The sequence below is a fragment of the Anopheles maculipalpis genome, chromosome 2RL, assembly GCF_943734695.1.
Source record: "Anopheles maculipalpis chromosome 2RL, idAnoMacuDA_375_x, whole genome shotgun sequence".
Taxonomy (NCBI): domain Eukaryota; kingdom Metazoa; phylum Arthropoda; class Insecta; order Diptera; family Culicidae; genus Anopheles; species Anopheles maculipalpis.
Genome location: NC_064871.1, coordinates 64,726,194 through 64,750,868, shown reverse-complemented (window position 1 = coordinate 64,750,868; position 24,675 = coordinate 64,726,194). Strand labels below are relative to the sequence as shown.

Genomic DNA, 24,675 nt, shown 5'->3' with positions numbered 1-24,675 from the left:
AGGGAAAGGTTTCATCGTCGCCGGTCTTCAAGTTATGAAGTTATTTAATAATAATGAATTATTATGGTTTGAGTTCGTATTGTCACCCCCGCTTGCAATGACTGAATGAATGAACATTATTAGTAAGGCATTTCCTCCTTAATCTTTGCCTTATTCCGGACATAGATGGTTGAAAATTATTTAAGTATGTGGTATCAAAAATAAAAGAAAAAATCATCTCTTGAGATGACCAATATGACCTAAGTAATTAAGTCAATAAGAAAAGGAATAAGAAGAGGATGCAAAGATAACAGTGTCACAAGTCACGACATTATTGCACAAACAATAATAAACTATCGAAAATTTAAAAACTGATTTAATAACGGCATTTATAAGCGCTTCAATCTACAATGAATCGGAATAGTGGAGAACCCTGTTATTTCCTATATAATTTAGCGCCATCTATTGGATTATCCAAGACACCACCCATGGAAGAATGAAAAAGCATTGGCATTGTTATGAATTTTTTTTACTTCATTGTTTTTAGTTTAATTTCCCAATTTTTTTTTTATCTAATGCCTTGCTCAATTATTTGAAATCAATCAATATCTTTCCTAGAATACTTCAGTTTTCTATTTCGCTTTTCCTCAACAAAAGTTTCGTTAAGCATCGTGCTTCTTCGTTTGACATTTGTTTCGTTAAAAAATACACGCATTATTTGGTTCATCTGACTTCGTCCCAATCAGCTGTTTTTGTTTGGAATGCAAGCGTGCGTGTGTTGTTTTATTTGTTGGCCGGCTTTAAATCTGGAAGAGAATTAAAATCGCGCCGTTAGCGTAGTTTGGATATGGTGTAAGTGATGCAAGTAAAGTACAACAACTAGTATTTATCAACCGATGTTAAAAGACACGTGCGTGAGCCAAATTAATACATTAAAGCAGTTCGGAAATCGATAAGATAAAGGTTGTTGCCAAATAGTTTTCGATGCATCAAAAACTTATGTGTTCCATTTTTTAAGCAAATGTGATTTGGAATTAGAAATGTGGGGTAAAATGTGGTAAATAAATTTACAAGGCATTGTTATCAGCTGCCTGTAGACAGTGCTAGAACATCAACCACACGTAGACTATGAAACCCAAATGAAGCAAACAACCCAGTTACGTTTCTTGTGCTTCGGATGGTCGATTTGTGAGATAAAATGGCGTATTGCTTTTATCGTTGTGTCTACCAAAACTTCACAAATTGTCCCAAGCTCGCTTAGTAAGTTTCATGTATTAAATGATTCCCTGTAGAAAAAAAAACTACAACAGCATCCCGGGACTATAGAAACGAAGAAGAAATCATGCAACGTCACCATGCAATCTCGTCTTCGCAAATCAGTACAGTTTTTCCCTACTCCAGGTGGCTTGCCCACCGGCAAGAAAATCGTTGTCTGGTTCGTTGAGCACACCAAACACCAAAACGGTGGGGAATGGGATTTTTATGTCAGTGCACAACAAAACACAAAGTAGGCACGGCTAAAAGTTAACCACCGTGATTGCCGCGGCCCAACTGACAGCGATAAGACCCGTATGCCACTCGTACCCATGCCGCTTCCAGATGGTTGGTTTGGGTTTTAACGATTTAAGGAAATCAGCGTAGAACGGAAACTTAATCCATCGTAATGTATCACCGTCATCCATCTTCATGTGCAGTAGTGTGTTGCTCGTTTTAAGAAGTGATTTCGGCGCTGTAATTGGCTTTCGGGTTGTACAAGGACTGTAGTTGAATGTTTTTTTTTGTTTGTTACGGCGAGACACAGCAGATTACCTTACCGGTGGTAGTAAGAAAAGAAAAATCCGTCCACATAAATCCAATTAATAGAATCCCTCCTTCCAGCGCTACAACTTACGTCAAACGTGGTGCCGAAGATGTCCAATAAATTTGTTCAATATTCTGCCTAATGATGGTCATGATGATGGTGATGAGGATGATTGCGCGCGTGCAAAACGATGCGATATGATGAAAAGTTGTGGTTTGCAATTCTTTGGAGCTTTATCATGTCTTGTATTTTCTACAGGTCGTGAGGATTAATACGGGTTGGATGTTGATTCGATTAAAGCGATTCGCTACATTTAATCGATGTACATTATTTGACGCCTTTAATAACGGAATTATTGCCTGAAATTGGTGAGCAAAGTTGCACAAATAGGTAACAATCAGCAATGTAAATTGCTGTTGTACAATTTATGTCGTTTTAAAATTAATGTGGAATTGTGTAACGAAGTTACTCTCTACGGTCTATAGATTTCAGCTTAAATAAGAAAAAAAAACGCTAACATGTATCGCTTGCTATCGCACTGTCTTGGTGGCTTATCTGCTTTCACAAAATCGAACCAAAAGCCTTAACCAACCCATTTACCAGGTTCGTGTGAAGATCACGGTCCGTCACCAAGTCGCGCCTGGCCGGGGTTACATCAGCACGGTTTGGTTTTGTTTATCTGTCTAAAAACAGGTTCCAGACGGTGTGTAAAAGGGGGCATTGTAAACACAACCACCCAAAGTGATATAAGATTCCGTGTCGGTAAAATGCGTTCGAAAGTGTATTGTTTGTTGTTCAACTTGAGTATGCGGCTTTTATTTCCGTGCTTGATAATAGGATGGGAAACCGGAATTTTGGAGGATGAAAAATTGATCTGTGATTCCCCACAATGCATTTGCTATTAGACAGTTGAGCACTTGCAAGACGCTGTACAGGTACACAAAAGTTTGAAAAACCAACCAACCAAAAACCACCCAAAACCTGCGTCCGATAAAAGACCGTAAGAAAAGAAGCAGTAAGAAATCCGCACCCCTATTGAATGTCAGCAACCCATAGCTAATGACTTTAACCTTCACGCGGGCTCGTGGACCTGAAAATCTCTCAGACAATAATTGTTCAATTGCGCTTGCAAAATGGTACGGTGCGGAAAGTGCGGTTGCGTGAGGTTCATATTTCGTTTTGCGTTAATACGGCGAACAAGCAGAACGAACCGATCCATCTCATCTACAGCTTCTTTGCGCCACAGAGCTATGAGTCTTCTTGTCCGTTCTCAGCCGAAGTTGAATCGCGTCAAGTACCTGAAGTAATAACAGCGTTGGCCATGTAAAGCACCGCATCATCTACGGCTTGGGCAGACTTTTCGCACCTGATGATGGCTCAGCATATTATGCAAAAGAGTGGGCTGCTTTTGGCCATAGTTCAAGGTTTTCTAAAGCAGCAGCTTTCAAATTTCTTCAACCGATCGTATCTATAGTTTCCCTTAATGAATGTATACTTGTATGCTTCTAACCCTGAAGATATTTTACAAGATGATCTTGTACTATCCTTGCCTTAAGGAAACGAAGTTTTTGGTAAAATGTTTTACACCCGAAAAGATTTCCAATTGCTTCTTCCTGCTTCCTATAAAGCACTTGCAAAGTGTCCCCAAAGTCGGAGCTTATTAAGCCCTGCTTCTTGTTTGTTATTTGCAAATACAAAAAATACTCTTGTATTGATCACAATTCTCACAAAGTGTACAGCTAATTTTTCATCCTCTACTGCAAGAGACATCCAGTTTTTTTCTTATTTCCTTTTGTCGTTTGTCCGTTTTTACTTCCATTGTTTGTCCCTCCATGCTGCGATCGAGTTCGTTGTTTACGTCACGTTAAAGTCACCGTGAACGTGGAAGATGTTCAACGAAACGAATAACAAAAGCAACAAAATAGGAACACTCAGACAAACCGTCCGTTGACAGTGACCAAAAATCGAATTTATTCATCCCCACTCCACGGGAATCTCGTTGGCGTTCGTAGCGCGATTTTCATCCCGCTCGTTCGTGCCGCTGTGTCGCGATCATATGACGTTGATTCTTCGACCGCGACGCAGCACCTTGCACGTTCGTTTCGTAGCACAGTGCGGGCGTGTGGACCATTTGTGCGCACGTGTTCTGATGGAGTTTTCGGATAAAAGTTGCGTGCGTGTTGAAGTGAATTACTAGCTAGTGTGGTGTGTCTTCAAGTTCGATCCCAGTGTTTCCGTGGCGGGAGCGAAAGTTAGAAGTGAAAGAAGAATTCAAACGTGAGCTTCGATCGCGGCCAAACTAACGGGAACGTGAAATTTAACTGAACCCAATCCGGGTGTTCCCTTTCCAGTGCCAGTTTTGTAGGAAGGTGACCGAGTTTTGTGCATATTTTTGTTTTCCAAGATTCCAAGTGTAGTGACCATTCGACGAACGATCGTTCAGTGAATCGTGAATACAGAAAGTTTTCTACACCACGCTAAAAACACCGATCGCACCGAAGATGGGTCTACTGCTGATGATCGGGCTGCCCGTTGGGCTACTGTTGGCCATCTTTTTCTTCATGAAATCATCGAAGGAGATGCCGAAGAACTGGTCGCAGTTTGTGTGTGAAGTGCGGATGCAGATCTGCGGTTTCCAGGGTCTGCTGGACGATTTCATCATGCGACCGCGGAATAAAGTCGGTAAGTTAGTCCGTTTACGAAATGGGCATATTTGTGTAGGTTCTGTGTTCTGTAGCTCTTCCATCGGGGTACGTTGCTCTTAGCGCTGCAGAAGGAACGGGTTTGCGTTCCAAATCAGCTTGAAAGAGAGAGAAAGGAAGAGAGAGAGGGAGATGCGTGGCGTGTGGCAATCTATCGATACTCGAAACTTCCACGAGTAGTTGCTGAAGGTTTCAAACCAGTATTAGGCAATCGCGTGTACGCGTGTACGCTACAGCATCCATACGAATCGAGGTATTTGGGAATTGGTAACATTTCTCAGAGGCTACGTCCTGCTAGCGGTGGGGACAAGTGAAAGGAGTGCCCACGAACCGATGATGGTCTGCACCATTGGTTAGCATTGCTGCTCATTGTTTTCTTTTCCAAGCGCAACGAATGATCATGAATTATGATTTTCATCAAGGTCATAGAAGAGGTTTATGATGCTGTAACCGAGCAATAAGCACTTCATTCATTTTACGCTTATTGCAGTTTATTTATTGGTTCAGTGTTGCTATTTTTTACGACATACTGTAAAGGTAATGCGAGGCATTGTGGATAATCATTTTATTATTTTACGACCTCTTGATGAGCTGTACATGATTTGCCATGGTAAAAGATTTTTTGCATCAAGTTATAATTCGATTAAAAAAAATTCCAAAAGTTTCCAAAAGAGATATCTAAGAGTAACAATACGGCACTGGACCGTCATAATAAATTATAAATAAAGGTATCTAAGAGTAAGTACTGATAATGATCGATCAGCAGTATCAACCTATTAGCACCTTGACTTGGACGGATGTCCAAAATTTTAAAACGGGGGAATAATTATGAATTAAATGGCTATGGCTTCCATAGCCTGCATCAGTATGATCCAAGCACTAGACACCCTAGCGCACAGGGCAAACTTGTGCTCCAGAGTCTCTAATTTGGAGCAGACTGAGCAGGCTGAAGGAGAGCGATTCATCCTGTCGAGCAGCAGTCCGTGTGGCACCTTGGATGTGCACCAGCACCAGCATCCACAAGGAAGCAATCTGGGACCGCTTCTATTTATCCTGTTTGTCAATGATCTGTGTTCTGTGTTACCTGACGATTCCTACCTTCTGTACGCTGACGACGTGAAATTGTTTATGCCTGTAAAAACTACTGACGACTGTGAGAGACTACAACATGCTGTTACTGTTTTTAGCCTATGGTGCGTCCAGAACTCATAGACGGTTTGTACAGAAAAGTGCTTTGTGGTGTCTTTCACTCGAACGCGCTCACCTGTTAGGTACGAATATCAGATAAATAGCGTCAAGATAGCGAGAACTAAAGAAATGCGTGACCTAGGCGTTTTGATTGACGATAAGTTGACTTTTAAGCATCACTATGACAACGTTATTAATCGCGCAAATAGAACACTAGGTATACTGTTTAAATCGACCAGGGACTTTAATGACCCATATTGTCTAAAATCTCTGTATTGTTCTTTAGTTCGCCCGATGTTAGAATACTGTTCTATTGTGACTTGTCCTTATACTGTTATATCTATAAGACGACTTGAGACAATACAGAAAAGGTTCACACGATACGACATAAGAAAGCTAGGTTGGGCAGACGGATACTTACAACCACCCTACAATCAACGTTGTCTTCTTCTGGGCCTAGAAACGTTAGAAGTCAGGCGCAACAGAGCTCAGGTTATCTTTATAGCTGGACTACTACTAGAAACCATTGATGATCCGTCACTAGTAAGTAGGATTTCTTTTGCTGCCCCGCGACCGGTATCAAGACACCGACAAATGTTGCACGAAGCTCGCGCTAACACACTATGCGGTACTAACGCCCCGCTTAAGGGCATGATTAGGCGTTTCAATCAATGTTCGTGTCAGTTTGATTTTACGATGTCTATGTTCCAATTTAAAAGTTCTCTGCGTTTATTGTAAATTCTTGTAAAGCGTCTTAGCCATAGCAAGCGTGTGTGCCTCGTTAAACCGTTCTCGGTAGACGAATTAATTAATAAACAATAAACAATTATCGAGCGTTGGTCGGATGAAAGTCTGTAGCTGGTGACTAGGTGACGTTTTTCCAAATCCATCGCCAATTCGTGTGAGGTGACTCCATAGCCTCTTTTGAGTCTGGACATAAAAAAAGCAGTTCTCACGAAAATTTTGCACCTTTTATTTGCAATGCTACAAAAAGGAAAACACAACGGAAAATAACAACAACAAAAAAAAAATACACACACACACACACAAAAAACTACAAATTTTCTTAAGTCCTCGAAAACGGTGTTGAGATTAAGGCATTGTACCGCCATAATTAATTTTAAATAAAATAAATGAATACACTTTTTTTTTGCTATAGTTTGCTATAGTTAGTACCAATACTTACATAAAATATAACAAAATGTAAGTCTTTTGTGGCAATTTCTGTTGCCCCTTTCTTTCCTGTAAATTAAATAGGTATTTAAAATTGTATTGAAACTGAAGTCGCTGTGTTCTATTTTTAATTGAATTTTGCATAAAAAAGATGACGCTGATATTCGTACGATGACATCGTTTGCGATGTTCAATAAATATGAATGCAACATTCTTCCTTCTTCTGCTTCTTGTTTTAAGAACCTTGCTAAAGATGGCTTGCGTGACCTCGGGTTTGCTTCGAAGGAAAAACTCTTCATAATACAGCATTGTAACTCATGGCACGATGCAACAACGAATTTCAACGATGAAGCGTTCGGAAGATTTTTAAACATGTCTCATGCTTTGAAAAGTTTGAAAAGCGCCTTTCTTTGCTTCTACGCTCAATGTGCGTGCATTTAAGGTGACGCGCAGATTGTTTATTCGTGTGGGATGGGTGGGTTTTGGGTGGTGTATGCATTTCGCGCACGCACTTTATTTTCGCTAACTACCTCATTTATTGACCGATTTTAATGCGATTCTTTGCATTATATTAGGTGTATTTCACTAAGTGAAGAACGATCGGAAATAACACAATCGGTACAAACATTTTATAGCTATGTGGAGCGGGCAACGTAAGAATGTGAATTCTAGAAAATAATTTAATTAATTGGTGCCCAAACGCAATGAGACTGGTCCTCCCGTAATTAAGCTTTTTCAACGAGGTGACGAGGCGACGGTGAACAAAAACGAATCCCGACTAAAAATAAGTGCAGACCTAAAACCGGCCCGGAATCTTTTTTGATTCCGGAACCATCCGGAATCATTCTTTCGGATCGGATCGAAACTATTCTTAGGTGGGATCGGATCGGAATCGTGATTCCGGCCCGGAGCGCCCATCGCTAGTTTATATAATGAAACAGAAGCAAAATTGCATACATTTATGAAAAACCTTACGCCAGTATCTGGGCGTAAGGTTTTTCATATCTATTGTTGACATGGTTTTGTCTAATAATTCCTAGTAAGAGATGATTTTCGCATATACAAAAGTGTGTATTTGTGCTTAATGTCAGAGTTTTTGTTAGCAATAGTCGCATAGAGCACACATAAAAACTGTTGGTTGCATATTCTTAACGGCCTCTAAGGTCATGCCGGCCATCGAAAATGGTTTTCTAGACTGCCGGATACCACGTAGTTGGATAGTCAATTCTCACTTCGGAGGGAAGGTCCGAATGGGATTTGAGCCCCGGTCCTGCCGTTTGAAGACCGGCGCCGCTGTCGCGTACACCATCGGGCCGCTCCTAGGGTTGGTTGCATATAATGACCGTTTTTAATTAAGATGTTTTTGTAACACATTATTACGATTATTAAACAAAAGCCTAAGTATTCTTTGATTTCATTTAACACAACTCCAGTTTTAAGTGATTTCTTGCACGCCCGCACACGCATACATTCGTTGATCGCATTTCCATGTTTTGTAGCTAGCAATGGTTTAAACAATCTGCTAATTCTATCAGATCTATCGTCGCCTTTCCTATCAATGTAATGCACCGTTGAGAGACTCTGTGCATCCAGTGAGAAGATAATTTGATGAACAATCGTAAAGCCCTAGGGAAGGTCCACAATCAACATAAATTATCACCATACCATACAGTGTGTGTGACCGCGGACGGGTCGGACAACAATCGGTTGCCATAATGATCTCTCCCATCTCCCCGAGCCAAGCGCAAAAACATTGTTGGCGTTGTTGGAAAGTGGCCACCACTGGAAAATGCATTGTTGCTAACTACCGGTTACGATTGCATTTTCTGATAGTGTACTAATGTCACAAAGGAGAGCGTTTTACTTACATGCGTTACGTGCGTGGCAAGTGCATTAGATGGCCGATCGAATCTGTGCCGGATAGTGCCGGGTACGGATTTAGTTTCCCATCACGCACCGTTGACAGACGCCACAGAGGTAGCTTCGGTGAGTGTTAATAGCTTTTTAATTAGCTACTGTTCACCCTGAAGTAGTGTTGGTGGAGAGAGAGAGAGAGAGAGAGAGAGAGAGAGAGAGAGAGACTCTGATACGCGCAGAACAGATTTTACTCACTGATTTACTCTTGACGTGAGGAAAACGACCGACCGGTAGCTGATTTTCCATTTCCAGTTCACATGGTGCATGGAAAGCTTTTAGTGCATTTTCCTGAAACCTTTTAGTCGGCACGCTTAAAGCTCGACCTGCCGATGGTTTGATGAACACTATGGAGTGTGTGGACGATTTTCACGTTCGATTCGAACGCCTCAATCAGACGCATCCGGCTTTGATGAAATCGGTCCGTTCCTCTCGCATGCAGACACGATGCATTAGGATACGGCGGAAGGATGTGCATTTGCAAAAGTCAGCTAAGGGGCGTAATCAACGAAGATGCAGACGATGCAGACGATGTGACCACCCCACACACAACACTCACATTGTTTGCCGAGTGCAATGGTAGTGACCGTAAGGAGGGTAAAGTAGGATGGAAGATTCGTTGCTGCTGCTGCTGCTGCTGCTGCTGCTCCCGCTAAGAGTGTTCATGTTTGCCGTCGGTCAATAAGTATTGGCCGGTGTGTTTGCCTTCGAAGATGCACAAACAATCCATCCATTACCAATGGCCAACCAAGCCCTTGTTGCCCTGTTCTATCTTGGATGCGTGTGTATGTGTGGATGATACGATACTAGTGGCAGACTAGTGGCAAATAGCCGATGGGTTCGAAGGCCAGATTTCCGTAAACGTCAATTGCATCGTGCCGAGTGCCAAACACCAATCCAATGCATTCGATTCATTGACGTATTCTGAAATGTATTTCTAAACCGGTTTATAAATAGGTTACATCGCGCATATATTATTTTAGTGAAAAATTAAATTTTGTAAATTTACATAAACTATTTTAATAGACATAAGAGCTCGATTGGTGCAACAAGAAAAAACAAACAAATCATACAATTTACAAATAATTATTCAAAATATTCTTTAGTCACGAAATTAGCTGCCAGAATTCTTCTTCTTAGACTGCAGGATATCCAGTGCTACGTACTAAAATATGTTCCGGATGTGATTCGATACTATGTCGTATGAAGTCCAGCTCCACTTACGGCTAGACCACCGAGATTTGTTCATTTACATAGGCTTAGGCCTTTTTCTTGAAGTTAAGTACAAAAACCCTTAACAGGCATTCAATTCTCGCGGCAGGATTTGTTATCGAATCCCGTCCGGACCGGGTTTTAAATCGACCTTTTTTTAACAAGCCTACAGAGCTTCTTCTTCTTCTTGGCTTAACGGCATACGGCAGGACCGGAGTTCAAATCCCATCCAGACTGTTCCCCCGTAGTGAGGATTGCAAATCCTACTAAGTGGTATCGGCCACTAAATGGTCACCAAATGGCCTACGTGACCAAGTGGGTCGTTAACCCAAGAAGCAGAAGCAGGATAGTATGCATTTAGTTGGGATAAGCATAGTCTGGATAAAATAGGAAAAATCGTTCCTGCCCTGAGAAAGAAAAATATGAAGTTGACTGCATTCCCGGCGCAAGTACGAGGGCTGACAATAAAGTAAGGTCTCCAATTTTTTTTTCATAGAAAATGACTTTTATTTACAAAAAGCGATACACCGTTGGAAAGGCCAAGGTCTTGGCTACTTTTCTGTATAATCACCATTTTTTTCCAACACCTTGCGCATCCGCACGATGAACTTGTCTATGCCGGCAGAATGTTGACCTCTTTCTGAGCTGTTTCGGCACCCATCGGGCAGAAGCTTTGTGATACTGCAAGTTGTTCACAAGGATATGACGGAGAACCAAGCTTCTCTTCCAAGTCCCTAATTGTCGCTTGGCGGTTTTTGAGCATTTCTGCCTCCCATTGCTTGAACAATCGCATCCGTGACCGACGGTCGGCCACTTCTCTCCTCGTCGTGAACATTAGTGCGCCCGGAATTGAACTCGCGGCTCCACTTACGCACGTTTTTTTATGTCCATACACTTTTCCCCGTAAACTTCAACTAGTTGATGATGGATTTCAATAGGTGTCACCTTTTTCGCACTCAAAAAACGTATTACAGAATGCAATTCGCACTTGGACGCTGACGCGAGGGGTACCTCCATCGTTGACGGTTGCTCAGCCAAGACTGAGCGGACGGGGAAGCCTCACCCAGTAGCAAAGTGGTAGTGGGGGAACCAAGGAACACGGCGGTGTTGCCAGATTTCGCCTAGCGCGTGTTCCGGCGAAGTTGCAGCGTTGGAGACCTTACTTTATTGTCAGCTCTCGTATAATGAAGTCAAAGAAGCCATCAATGGCAGGCCTTAAGGTTGTATAGAGCAGTAGAAGAAGAATTCAACGTGTGTGATATCTACATATGTAAGCTTTAATCATAAACTTAAAATAATGTATCCTGTATCCTATTACAAATTTTGAACTAAATTATGATTAAAGGATAGAATAATGAATAAATTAATTGAAACAAGCTCGAAGCTAAACTAATCCAAATATTATTACTGCAACAAATCTAATTAACTCTAGGAAACATAGCATTCCACAAAATAGTACTCTGTTAGAACATATTTTTCACTCAACGAAAAATACGATAAGAACCAATGGATTTCAATCGTCCGTATTTCATATCTGCAGGATAATCAACTACGCCCGCAGGCAATTGCAAACTGAGGTAGCATTTATCAGCAGCTGCTATTGGTCAAACAATTTGCCCACGATGGTTCCCACTATCAATCCTCCCCCACCCCACCCAAGTACTGCTCGGATTCTCCGTAACCGCAAATCGGATCGTAGCGGAATCTTCAGATAGGGGCGAAAATGCAGTCCTTATTGGGCCATTATTGGGTGACGATAGCCTGGATAAACACTAAGGGAAACAATTTTCCACCCTAGCTAACCCGTGAGGGGGGGGGGGGAAGGGGGTATTGGTTGGGTTGGGGTGAACCTGGACCTGTTCCACCATACAAGAACCCCTCCAAAAACATCCAGCATGTACCAGGAAATCTTGCACAGTCGGTACACACTGCTGCTCTGAATTATGACCGGCGCAACCAGACAAACCCGTACGTCAAGGGTGGCAAAAGAGCGTGATTTATCATTTTCCCAACCATCCACCCGATTGCGAAACGGGCGAAGGGAAAGCGTACCCTTATCGGCGACGCAATCGACACGGTTATGCTAAATTGGGTTTTGCAAATGAGGTTAAGTCCATCGAACGATGCGTTCCGGTGCGATTGGGTGGAAACCCGCCCCTACTACTTCACTCCGACCCACCCGTGGTACCTCACGAAGGTATCCCACACAAACGGTACCCACCAAGATTTTGGCGAAAAAAAAAAACGCAAAGCAGTATGGGACAGGAGGTTCGATTTGCTGCCAATTCTATATCTAGCAGCGTGTGCATATCGTCGAAATGCAATTTGCGGAATGTTTTAGCATCGGTGGTTTTCGACGGATAACGCGCTCTCGTACTAACCGGTGAGGCTGTGCAGTCAAGCGGTCAAAAAACCATCTCTCACCACTTCAATTGGCAGCAAAAAGCGAACGAATGCATGCCGTACGGTGTTTGTGTGTGTGTGTATGTTCCAATTTTTGGGCAGGCAAATTTCTCTTTCATGCCAAGGTGGAAACATTTGAACCGGGCGTTTAGCTTTAGGTTTTGCTCTATGTTTCGTTCATAGGAGCGAAGTGTTTGCATCACTTCTATAGAACAAGTGCACAACTTATTCTTTGTGGTGAGATCGATTTTTAAATCATGTTACATATTATGTTAAACATTTCAATTTGTACCTCTCGATAAAGGTAGGGGACATTTTTACGTACACCAGTTTCAACAAACGTTTTAATTACAAAACAAGTATAAAATTTAATCTTGAGGAGAATAAAACCACTTCCAACTCCAATATTCCACAAATTCTAGCTATAAAAACACGTACGTCTTTTCTTTAGTGTTGCTTTCAGCTAGAATATCATAGTCGCAGTATGATTGGAAAAAATGACGATCGAGAATTCACCAACATTAACTATCGGCAATAAAAGAATTAACGAGCTTTGATTACTTTATACAAAAAATACTGAATATTCTAAGCACTTTGTTCAATAAAGCATTCCGACTATCGCTTATATGGCTGCCTGCTCATTGCGGGATCCCCGGCAACGAAAAAGCAGGCCACTTGGCCAAACGAAGTGCCTCCGATGGCAGCATTTTTGAGAGGTCGATTCTCCTTCACGAGTTTCTTGGCACCCCACAACAGCTGTGCATGGCCCGCTGGCAGAGCATGTGGGATGAGGACGAACTCGGGAGGTTCCTGCACTCCATCTCACGACAGGTTTCCCTGCGTCCATGATGTCGAGACATATGTCGATCCATTATGCGATGAATGCACATCTTCAACGTATAGGTAGCGCCGACTCCAAGGTTTGTAGCTGTGGCAACGGATATCACGACACAGACCACATTCTCTGGTCATTGTGAAGTTCGATGTGGCTAGCCCCGGGTTATTAGCAGCCGTTCGGGCATCAGGAAGATCCCTGGCGGTGCTGATGCGCGATATCCTGGGACAGAAGGACTACAAATATGCGCAGATTCTGTTTTACTTCGCCAAATAGATCGGAATCACCTTTTGATCGCTTCCCCTTCCCCTTCCCGTAGATTGTACGCACTATCGTCCTATTAGCGGATTGTAGTTTGTTATGTTTATTTGTTCTTTGTTTGTTACACGTTTGCAACGGTGGTATCAACATGCGTCAGTCGCTATTTCGGCCCCAGAATCGATAAAAGTTGATTTAGGAAATCTGAAGTCGTAACTTCAGGTGAGCAAACGGCAGGACCGGGGTTCTAAACCCATCCGGACCGGCTCCCCGTAGTGAGGACTGACTAACCCACTACTTGGTATCGGCAGTCTAGAAAACCATTTTTGATGGCCGGCATGACCTTAGAGGTCGTTAAGCCAAGAAGACGAAGAAGAAGAAGAAGAAGTCGTAACTGGCGACCTTGTCGTTGGCGGAATGTTTGGGTTCGATTCTGCAGCATCCTTTCAAGGTTATTGTGTCTGTCGGCTCCTTGCGTTTTGCTGGTGTCAGGGTCCTCAGCGACAACATTAGATCACTGAACCAATTGAATTAATTTTGGACGACGTTTATTTGTGACTGGCGGCTTTACTGTTGGTGGAATGCGTGAGTTGGATGCTAATGTAGCTTTAGGACTCTTGAGTTCTGCTGATGGTGGGGCCGTCAACCACAACATCGAAATGCTGGCAACGAATTGGAGTATTCGCAACAAAGGGAGTTATCTTGGGAGCAAATTGTTATTCTCCACGGTACAATACCAACCCCTTAGCAGACATACAGAGGACAACTTTAAAACCATACCTGGCAGCAACACTGCTTTGTGTTTTAATCTTAAGTCAGATCTTTTTGCGAACTGCTTTTCGCCACTCCCCTACTATTTGCCATTTAACAAAAGTTGGATCCAACACACCTCTCAGTTTCTAAAAAAACACATTACAGGTTAGGTTGTTCAACCGACGAAACTAAAATATCTATTATAAATTGTTGCTGAGCCAGGGTCTGTCCCGTTCAACGGATTGAGACCGGAAGATACCTCCGACACAGCCTTTCAAGACCGGAGGATGCCTCCGACTTGACGAAGTAATTTCGGCTAAATTGAAGATCGGAGGATGCCTCCGACTTCAATGAACAGTCTAAGGGTGTTGGTTAGAATGCTGCTTTGTTCAAATTCTTACTCGGTGCGTCACCAACATAAATCGTTCAGCTCTCCTTTATTTTTACATTAATTTCATTTTTTGTCGTGCAATTTTTAATTGTAGAATTTGATTGAACCCACTGTTGGGCAATGTGACAAAACTGTCATATAAACTACTGCAAAATACAATCTAATCACCTCAATACAATATGCGTTGAGTATAAAGATTATTCCAAAATATACATCACCGGAAACTTATTGAGAAGCGTAATTGTATATATATAATCTTTTAGTAAAGTTGTATTGGACCTAGTTAGATAATATAAGTCAAAACACAAATTTAAATTTTCTTCCGATAACAAAACCAAACACATCTACCACTGCTTCGCAGATTCAACTTTCGTCCCACTGTATTCAATAGCGAGCTAACTGGAGGATTTGTGTATTTTATTTATCGAACTTTACTGTAATTACACAAGCAGGAGAAGAATAAAACTCCTCCCGGTTTTTTTCCCCCCATTAGCAAACGCTTGGCCGTACAGAAAGTTTAAAAGCTAAACATACAAAGGGATGAACGTTGCGAAGATTTAATTATTCGATAGCTGTGGAGAGCAAATCCATCGCAATGTACGATTTGTTTAGTTCTTGGGTCGTTTCCTTCGCTTCGCGAGTGCATTTGCTATTCCACTTTGGCCACCACCCGCCCATGCACCGCCGATGTGCACGGACTGAATGGTTTGCATCGTTCTAGCTGAAGGAACGCGACTTTGTTGTTTGTTTGAAGCGAACGGAGCCTGCGGAAATGGCGGGAAGCGTTCCCTGAGTCATTAAGTTTATTGTGATGCAAAAACCTCAATCGTTGTTGGAATGTTTGTACACTTTAACTGCATTTTACCGAATGCCTTTATAGTAAAACCTTACACAACAGTCTTTTATCGTATCGCGCAAATGAACGGTTCTTATGATACTTGATGAGATTCCCTTCTTTTTTTTTGTTTTGGTTTGTTTTAATAGAATTGCGTCTCCATTTTATTTCCCTTTAGAACGCACCGGTGTCGGAGCTATTGGAATTCTTTTTCGATTATCGTGAACAATTTCCCGCTGGTGTGCTTGTGAAAAACCCGCTCATAATTGATTGAATCAATTTTTCATCTCCATTCACTCTTGGTCACCATCCAGCCGTCTTCATCGCGCACTCTGCCGAAATGCACGTGTTGCCATGTCAAAAGGGAAATGTGCAAAAAAAAAAAAAAATCTCACGAGAGTTCCGAAATAATGACCAAACCTCAGTGTAAATCAGTTCCTTTTCCCTAGGGGTTGACATTCGAAACACGATCCATTTTCCGATTGGCGCGTATCCGATCGGTGTGAGACATGAATTCCGATGATTAAACAATCATTTGGCGGCGAGCCTGTGCTTTTTCCCGTGTGCCTGTGTTGCTGTATGTGTGTGTGTCCTGTTAAATGCAAAATTAATTGCGCAATTTTCTCCCGTGGTTCGCTTTGTGTGTATACATTTTTTTTATTATTGCGTACAGTTTGAATACGGAACTGACTTTTGCCTTCATGTCATTCAGTGTGCATGTTGGCGAATGTTTCGACATGCCCGAGAGAGAACAGGATGCTCGGTTCATTAAGAGTGGAGGTCACAAAGCTCACACACCTGCACATCAGCGCACGGAGAAATATCGAGCCAATTCCCAACGCGACAGCCCGAGGGCACATAACGAGCGTGCGGACCACTGTCCCACGTCAAACGAAAAAGAAGTAGCAAGAAACGGTGAAAACCCCCTCTTTCGCTTGCCACAGCGCATCCGGAAACCAATGAAATGATCCTCCGCTCACACAATATACCACAATCCCATGGCAATTTCCACGGTCGGACCGGATTTTCCTGCAGCCGCTGGAAGCCGGCGCTGGATCGGCTGCATGGGCGAGCTACAACTGCTTCCTGATAGCAGGAATTATATGTATCTGCTGGCAGGCACCACTTCTAAAGCAAATTAAAGCACGGTGTCAGTGCTTCCTTCTGCCGGTTGGTCGCTGGTCGTTGGTCATAAATGGATGGACACAATTTACCTCTTTTAAATACTCGGTGTGTGGGTGGGTGTACGTTTCTTCCTTTTTTTTACATGCACGATCGCTGTGGTGTATTCAACGATCCAACTGTATTGGGCTTATCGGGTTAGTTTTTTTTTTAAATACTGGCCGACAGTGCCGTTAGGTGCAGTACCGGAAATTGCAGCCCAGTGTATCCAGCAACGGCAAAGATATTATTTTGTATCGAATCGTAGGCTGGTAATACAGTACCGTTCGAGTGTACAGGGATTTTCCACGTTTCAGAAGGCGGCTAATCTCAATTGAGAAGTGATTGGGAATTCTTTGCCATCATTTAAATCGAATGGAATCATTTTTTAAACCATGCGGTACGAGCTTCAAAGCCGTACAATGATTAAGGAAAATCTAGGCTTAGAACGTTTTTATGAAAAGCGAATTTAGTTTTAGTTGTATGCTTCAGTGGCTGGATTCATCGTTTAATTTTCAAGATCAATGATGATATCACTAGAACCAGGTTAGAAAACTGGGAATTCGTGGAATATGCGACATATGCAAAGTACAGTAGCGGACAGTGGAATGAAACCTTTTAAGTTTTGTCAAAGTTTATCATTATCGTGAAGGTCAAAAGAATTGTAAAATTTCCCAATTTTTATTTATTTTTTCAAGATTTTATTTTTAGAGCAATGTGATCTGACAGAAAATTATGTAAGAAAAAAAAATTACAAAAAAAGAACGGAACTTACTCAAATTGCAAAAAAAAGCCTAACACAAGCCTGGGGTGCAACTGAACCGTTTATAAAATGAAAATCCTCGGTGAAGTGACCGCGTGGGGAAAGGAGATTCCGTGGTGCAGATTAGCCTCAATTTTTTTTTTTTTTTTTTTTACTACAATACTTATCATACACGAAATGCGAGCGACAGAGACCAATCTGCGATTTTGAAAAGTACGAAACACACAAACCAAAGTGAAGCTTATTTTCTATATTAAAAATGGAAAGGATTTTCAAAAAAGGACAAAAATAATAACGGAACGGAATGAAAGTATCGGAACGGAACGGGTTTGAAAAGAAATGGAGAAAATAACATTATAGAAATAGATATACCTAATATTGAAGTATCAAAAATATTAATTTCAAAAAACAAATAAGTTGGTTGCATTTGCATGTATTTCTAAAGTTTATTGGAAATTGATTGATTTGATTTAACTAATTGATAACTCTAAAAACTATATTAGTTCAGTGTTATTAGTCATTAGGTCACTAGTGATTTTGCTAATAATTCCTTAACAATCTGCTTAAAAGATCTTAAAATCCAGACATTTTTTTTAAGTCAACACAAGATTAAGTTAAGTTTCGCAAGAATGACCCTTACGATATTCAGACTATCCGGAATCAGTAAGTTGTTGGCTGTTAAATATTCTGATAGTTATTTTTTGTCTGTAGAGTTGTAAATGGTATTAGTGTAATGCAGTTATAAGAGTATTGTTTAATAAGTGTAAGAAGATGTAAGTTAATAGCGGTAAGGGCTAAAGAGTAATAAAGGCCCACAAGTTGCACGCAACACACTCACATGCAAGCTTCGCAGTCGTTTGTGAACATGGCTGAGTAGGACATATTGAAAATATTAAAACTTTTGGTTTATAAAATCCAAAAAATATTATTTTAACTAGTTTTAATATAGTTTTATAAAGAAAATAAACTTTCTACTTAAATCATGTTTCGTTGATAATTTTTTTTCGTAAAATTTGTCATTTAAAAAGAAAATATGGCTCAGTATAGAATTATTTAAACTACAGTATGAACAGGCCCGTTTAAGTGATTAAATAAGTTAGTGCAACTTTTTTAAAAAAATATCTTATTCATAAGCTAGCTTTTGCGACACTTAACAATAATGTTCAAAAAACTTTCTTCATTTTAATAATGATTTATTTAAATAATATTTTTTTGTCCTACGCATAATGGTCACAATCTACCGTGTTTTTTTACACAAGCTTGCATGATATGAATCCCGTACAAGTCCTCAATACGGGGAGACAGTGCGGATGGGATTTGAACCCCGAATCCGGCCTTATGAAAACAGACACCACTGTCGCTTCTATCACCGGATCGCCCCGATGAGTTGATTTATTTTATTCCAATACAAAAATATGAATGATGGTCCAAATGAAAGCAGTGTAAGTAAACCGCTCGTGTTAGTATATTTTAAAAAACTTGAATCTTTTGTCTAATTAACACTTGATCACAATAAAGGTTATTTTTATTCATGTAAGACGATCGCACTGCTACAAAAAATTAATTAATGTTCATGGAAAAGAAATATCCATCGGATGTTGCAGTGGTCCTTTATAGAAAACTTTGTTCGTTTGTGTCATCTAAAAATTTTCTCTAATTCCCTTCACTCTCTCTTTGCAACAGCTCTAGAGAAGACTACTGATTACTTACCCATTCCATTGCTTCGTTCTTTTAGTTATTCTTCGCTGCGTATCTTCATTTCTTGTGATCCAATCTAAACCAATGCCAACATCACAATAGTGAATTGCACATTGAGGCATTAGAATCATACGTCATTTAGAATATAATTTGTAAAAAAAACAGGATGATAAATATTAGAAACACATTTTAAAGTTAATGTGCTCCTCGTAATGCTTGTCATATAGAAAATATTTGCAAATGCGAAAATATTCAATGTTTTCTTCAGGAAAAAATTGAAAATTGGTCATATTCGTTCAAGATATCTTTTTTGTCTCAATAGCCATTAGAATCTCTGTGGAAAATGAAATAATTAGTGTGCCAAATGTTGCTAACATTAAAAGAAACCTTTTTAATTCAAATAAAAAAATAACTTCAATAACATGATCTGATGAAATAAGGATAATCAGCTAAAGAGTAATATAGACCCTCAAGCTGCACGCAGCAAACTCACATGCAAGCTCCAGAGTCGTTTGTGAACATGGCTGAGTAGGACATATTGAAAATATTAAAACTATTGGTTTATAAAATCCAAAAAAGTATGAATTTAACTAGTTTTAATCAAGTTTTAGTAATTCAATGAACTTTCTACTAAAATCATGTTTAAATATCTTTTAGTCCGTACATTGAGCCATTTAAATTAAAAAATATGGCTCACTATAGAATTATTTCAATTACAGTATAAACTGTCTCGTTTAAATGATGAAAAATAAGTTAGTGAAATGTTTTTATGAAATAGTCTTTATTTCATTAAAGTTTAGTTTAACAATAATTTTGAATAACTTTCCTCCTTTTAATAATGATTTATTTAAATAATATTTTTATATGTCCTACGCATAATGGTCACAATCTACCGTGATTTTTCACACAAACTTGCATGAGATGAATCCCGTACAACTTGAGTGCCTTTATTACTCTGTAGCCGTTTTATATTAATTATATTTTATTCCTTACGATAATTTCGAAAGGATCCTCCAACAGGGTTATTTTGTGATTTTTAAGCTTTAGTTCTTTTTTTTTTCTTTTCATTAGTTCATGTACAATTATACGTTTGCTCGCGTAAGCTGGAAACGTATACTACAAATATTGGTACAACATTTCTTAATATTATCGACGGTAACTTTCAAGCTAACTAATGTGTACTGTACTCGTGGAAAGAATTATTACAACACACAAAATTAATAAGAATACATTAAGAACATTATATGGATTACCTATTCCTGCTGTCCTGCACACTTTTAACTTACACGCCAAAACGAACAAAAAACAGCACGAGTTAACACCTGCAACGCGGTGCAAATAATCACACCTCCGTAAGGCGATAAAGTTAATAAAAAGCGCCTTTTTCCAACGGTATTGGGGGTATATTTTTATCCAAAAAATAAGCTTTGTATTCGTTTCTTGATACCATTTTCCCTATTTTGCTCTGTTTGTTGCGCTCGGGCAAAGAAAAAAGTGAAATATTAAACCCGAAATAACGCGATCCTCCCTGTGCGTTTTTTGTTTGTTTCTCTCAACGCATTGAGCGCATCATCAGCGTTTCCAAATTGGAACTTATTTTCCACCGCACGGACATCAACGGGATGGATGATGCGAAATTGACACTGTGGGTTATTTTGTGGCACGCAAACGACAAAAAAGCTCATAGCAGTAATAGCAACAAACAAAAAAACCTCCAGCTTTAAACCATTCGCAAATCATTTACCGAATGAATTCATGGACGTTTCATTTTTAGTTTGGAAAGGCTTTTCATCTATACGTTCCACCCTCCAAAACTGAAATAAAAAAAAGTACCCGTCGATGCAGTATTTTATTCCATCCCGTGCAATCATCCTAAATGTGACCGTTGCAAGCACTCTCCCTGCTCAATTTTTACCCTATTTTTCCGAATGCATTTTCAAAGCGATAAAACCTCACACCTTTAATTTTTTAACATTATGCCCATCTTTCCGCCGCGCACGCACGCATTTCCCCGTCACCACCACTACTCTCGATTATTTGGTTCAATTACCATTTCTCGGGCAAAGAAAGAAGAAAAAAAACTACCGATGCGAATCTGTCGCCTGTGTTCCGACCGCCTTTCATTTGCACGTGGTTCTGCTTTCACCCGCATGTACGTCTCTGTGTGAGTGTTCGTTTTCTGTATTATGGAATTAAAATTTTAATTTTTCCTCGCTGTCCGCTCGTATCGATTGGGGGGTTCTTTTTTTCCAACGTCAGAAGGCTTCGTGTATACACTCTCGTACGATAAAGCATTCGGAGGTGATAACAAATGAAAGCAAAAAAAAAAAACTGGAACGAAGCACAAAAACCATCACTCCCCAATTGCGCCAGCAGCGATAGCGAGGTTCGAATTTTGGGCATTTATTTGGATTCAATTATAAAATGGCAGACAGCGATGGTGGCATCGGTTCTAGCACCATCTGGTTCTTGTTTTGTGGTTTGCGTGTCATTGCATACCATAGCCCGTGAAGATCACACTTGCCCGGACGGAAAGGTGAAGGGAGATATGTGAACGTTGGGCGTTGCTATTTTTAATCAGTGCCAGCAGCTGTTGCTACCTCTCCATATGTCCTACCATACCTTGATGGGGAGAAAATTAAACAAAACAAAAAAAAGCGCCAACAACTCGATATCCGCCGGATAAAGACATTCTCGGTATCGCATGAAACATTCGCTGCTTCCTTGGTATCAATAGTGGAATGTGTGATAAAACATTCGAAGAGTTTCGGTATCAAAGACACATTCCTTGCTGTCAGTAAAACTCAAACTCATCATTCTTGGGGTAATGTTCTTTTTTTCTTTTCTTTGCAGAACTTTATAAGCAGCCGGGCAAGATTGCTCTCATCACCGGCGGAAATCGAGGCATTGGGTTGCGTATCGTCAAGAAGCTGGTAGAGTGCGAGATCGAAGTCATTCTCGGTATGCTATCCGTACGTTACGGACAAAGTTGTTCATGTTTTTTAATCGCCTTCTCCCTCCTTCCTTATGTTTCATCTTTGTCAGGTGTTCGCAATCCGATCGATTCTCGAAAGGCAGTGGAAGCCTACCTAGAACACGCCAACATTCCTCTTAGCAGCTGTAAGCTACACTTTGAACAGCTTGACATCGGAAACATGAAGTCGGTGCGGGAGTTTGCCACCAAGATTAAGACCAAGTTCGACAAAATTCATCTCCTCATCAACAATGGTAAGTTTGGAGTGCGGGAGAGGCGTGCTCGGCCACTCGAAAAATGAAACCATTAACCCCTTTTTTCGGTCGATGTTTTTACAGCCGGTGTTATGAGCGTACCGTTTAAGCTCACCCCCGAAGGTTTCGAATCGCACATGGCCATCAACTATTACGGCCATTTTCTGTTGACACATTTGCTTCTGCCCCAGCTGAGAGCAGCCGGCACAGCGGAGTGTAAAGCGCGCGTAGTTAATGTGTCGTCCTGTGTGCACAAGATTGGAGAAATCGATTACAAGGACATTAACAAAGTGTAAGTGTCAGTCGTGAGGACCCCCCGCAAATTTGGGGTTTTATTGAGGCATAAAGGTCTCTTTTACTAATTGCGTTCCATTTTACCGTTGTTGTACCGCCAGTAAAAACTACTACCCAGCAGATGCGTACAACCAGAGCAAGTTGGCCCAGGTTCTGTTCGCCAAGTATCTTACGCTGATTTTCGAAGAGGAAGGAATGCCGATCCTATCGAACTCGCTGCATCCAGGTGTCGTCAATACGGATCTGTTCGAACACTCCAGCACCAACTACATTCCATGGATTCGGGCACTGCTGTTCAAGAATCCGGAAGAAGGCTCACGTACCGTCGTGTATGCGGCCATCTCTCCGAAGCTGGAGACGCGTAGTGGATGCTATCTGAGCAACTGCCGGGAGGCAAGCAGTCACCGGTACTGGAACAATTCCGTCCAGTGTGAGAAACTGTTCAACTTCACTTGTGATACGCTCGGTATCGATGATTTCTTCTACAAGCGAAACTAAAACCAGTTCCCACAGTAAAGCGGGTTATTGCAACATTCCCTCCATTTTCCATTCCATGGAACCACTACACCATCACAAACCGCTTATCGGGTTGATTGTTTATTTCCGTTTTTTATAACGAAAACTGAAGAAAGAAGAAAGAAGAAGTGTTTTGCAAGGAGTATTGTAGGTGCAGTGATTTTTCGTTGTAGATGTTACATCCGACTGTAGTACTGGCCGCAAGGTGACAAACTTTAACCTAGGCTGAATGGTATCAAAAGGAAAGATAAAGTAATTATCCAATCAAGGATTTGCCAAAGTGTGAAGATAAAGGGCTATTTAAGGGAAATGTTTTCCCCGTTGCGTGGAGTTAATCCTCTTTGGTGATCGGAAAATGTGAGGTTTTAAGAAAGGTAGCAAAGCGCGCATAAAAAGGGAAGAACCAATATTGAGCTTTTACATTAAAGGGGTTTGATTTTCTTCTCCAGCACAACGTTTCCCAGGATAAAGTTCCTCCTGAGTTTAAAGTGCTACACCCCCTCGAGGCACTTACCAATTTGACGTGTTTGCACAGGACGTGTTTGGATTAGGATTGTTGTTGTTGCGTGTCTTACCTTTCAACAGCAGCAGCACGTACAATCTTCTTTTGTAGTTGATTTCTTTCGTAAAATCTCGCACAGACGTAGAGTTGGGGTACGATTTCAGTGTACATTCGCTATATTTTTAACATCATCAGCATCGTTATTATTATCTTCTTTTGGTTTTAGTTTGCCGTCAAGCGTACGATTTTGGTATTTATTCTTTATTTCTATTTCACGCCGTTTTTTGATGCTCTTCGTGAGCCTCGGTGCTTCGTTTTGGCATGCCTCGTGTTTAGGTTTTTTTCTTGTATGTCTCGTGCAGCTTTTTTTTATTTACAAAATTTGCAACAGCATGTAGAGTAAAGAAAAAAGTTTCCAATTGTGAAAGATAGTTCAAAATTTTTAACAGCTTCATTAGATTTAATCCGTGCACAAGCGATACAAACCGAGCAGAGAGAAAATATCACAAATAAATCCTGTGACCGCTTAAGGTAAGAAGTTGTGTTGCTATTCGTAGCAAAATTATTACGAATTTCGTTTTATATCTTTTAAACTAATACTAAGCTTTTTGTGTGTTAGTTATCTATTCTTTTGATTCCGAAACAACACTGTATTGTCTTTAGTTTTATTTTATCGCTTTACCCAATGCCACTTATTCATAAAACTAAAACCAAACCAGCCATAAAGAAGTTAAAGATAATCGATAAGATCATTAATCCATCTTGAAAAGCTTTTGTTTCCTTATACGATTTCGTGCATACACACTGTCTTCCAAATTTGATTACTATCTATATGTACTGTTACTTTACTTACGGAACGAGAAGAATTCACTACAACCCATTTTGACATCGATTCCAGGTTAGCTGCCCATGACTAGGAATGGTTCTGTATCATGGCTTCCGTTTGGCAAAATAGAGAATGTTCCATCGATTGCTGTTTTGGCAAAAGCACACACACACACACATGCACTCTTCCCCTCCCCCACGATATCTATTTTGTTGGTATTCTTTATTTTATTTTTGCATTGTG

General features: G+C 40.6%; 4 protein-coding genes across 6 annotated transcripts in view; 1 reads left to right on the top strand and 3 right to left on the bottom strand.

Annotated features, from left to right (window-relative positions):
• Nucleotides 1–24,675, bottom strand: part of LOC126556023 (eukaryotic translation initiation factor 2D) — a 526,420-nt gene that overhangs the window by 341,312 nt on the left and 160,433 nt on the right. The window lies entirely within an intron of this gene.
• Nucleotides 1–24,675, bottom strand: part of LOC126556469 (small integral membrane protein 20-like) — a 389,536-nt gene that overhangs the window by 360,721 nt on the left and 4,140 nt on the right. The window lies entirely within an intron of this gene.
• The window catches only part of LOC126567374 (uncharacterized), an 81,972-nt gene continuing 57,416 nt past the window's right edge, over nt 120–24,675 (bottom strand). Inside the window, exons 2-3 of the mRNA XM_050223599.1 lie at nt 779–785; nt 120–149 (exon numbers count right to left, since the gene is read on the bottom strand). Coding sequence (XP_050079556.1) covers nt 120–149; nt 779–785 — 37 coding nt within the window. The remainder of the gene's footprint in view (nt 150–778; nt 786–24,675) is intronic.
• Nucleotides 4,267–23,086, top strand: LOC126556183 (dehydrogenase/reductase SDR family member on chromosome X). The gene is made up of 5 exons (XM_050211405.1): nt 4,267–4,462; nt 21,920–22,027; nt 22,112–22,294; nt 22,379–22,586; nt 22,690–23,086. The coding sequence occupies exons 1-5, from the start codon at nt 4,282–4,284 to the stop codon at nt 23,084–23,086; spliced, it is 1,077 nt and encodes a 358-aa protein (XP_050067362.1). The 5' UTR covers nt 4,267–4,281.

Excerpts from the sequence above, each read along its gene's own strand:
- LOC126556183 (XM_050211405.1), top strand. The coding sequence starts at position 4,282 with ATGGGTCTACTGCTGATGATCGGGCTGCCCGTTGGGCTACTGTTGGCC. Across the intron at positions 22,295-22,378 it reads TCATCTCCTCATCAACAATG|CCGGTGTTATGAGCGTACCG; the intron begins GTAAGTTTGGAG and ends ATGTTTTTACAG. Across the intron at positions 22,587-22,689 it reads TACAAGGACATTAACAAAGT|TAAAAACTACTACCCAGCAG; the intron begins GTAAGTGTCAGT and ends TTGTACCGCCAG.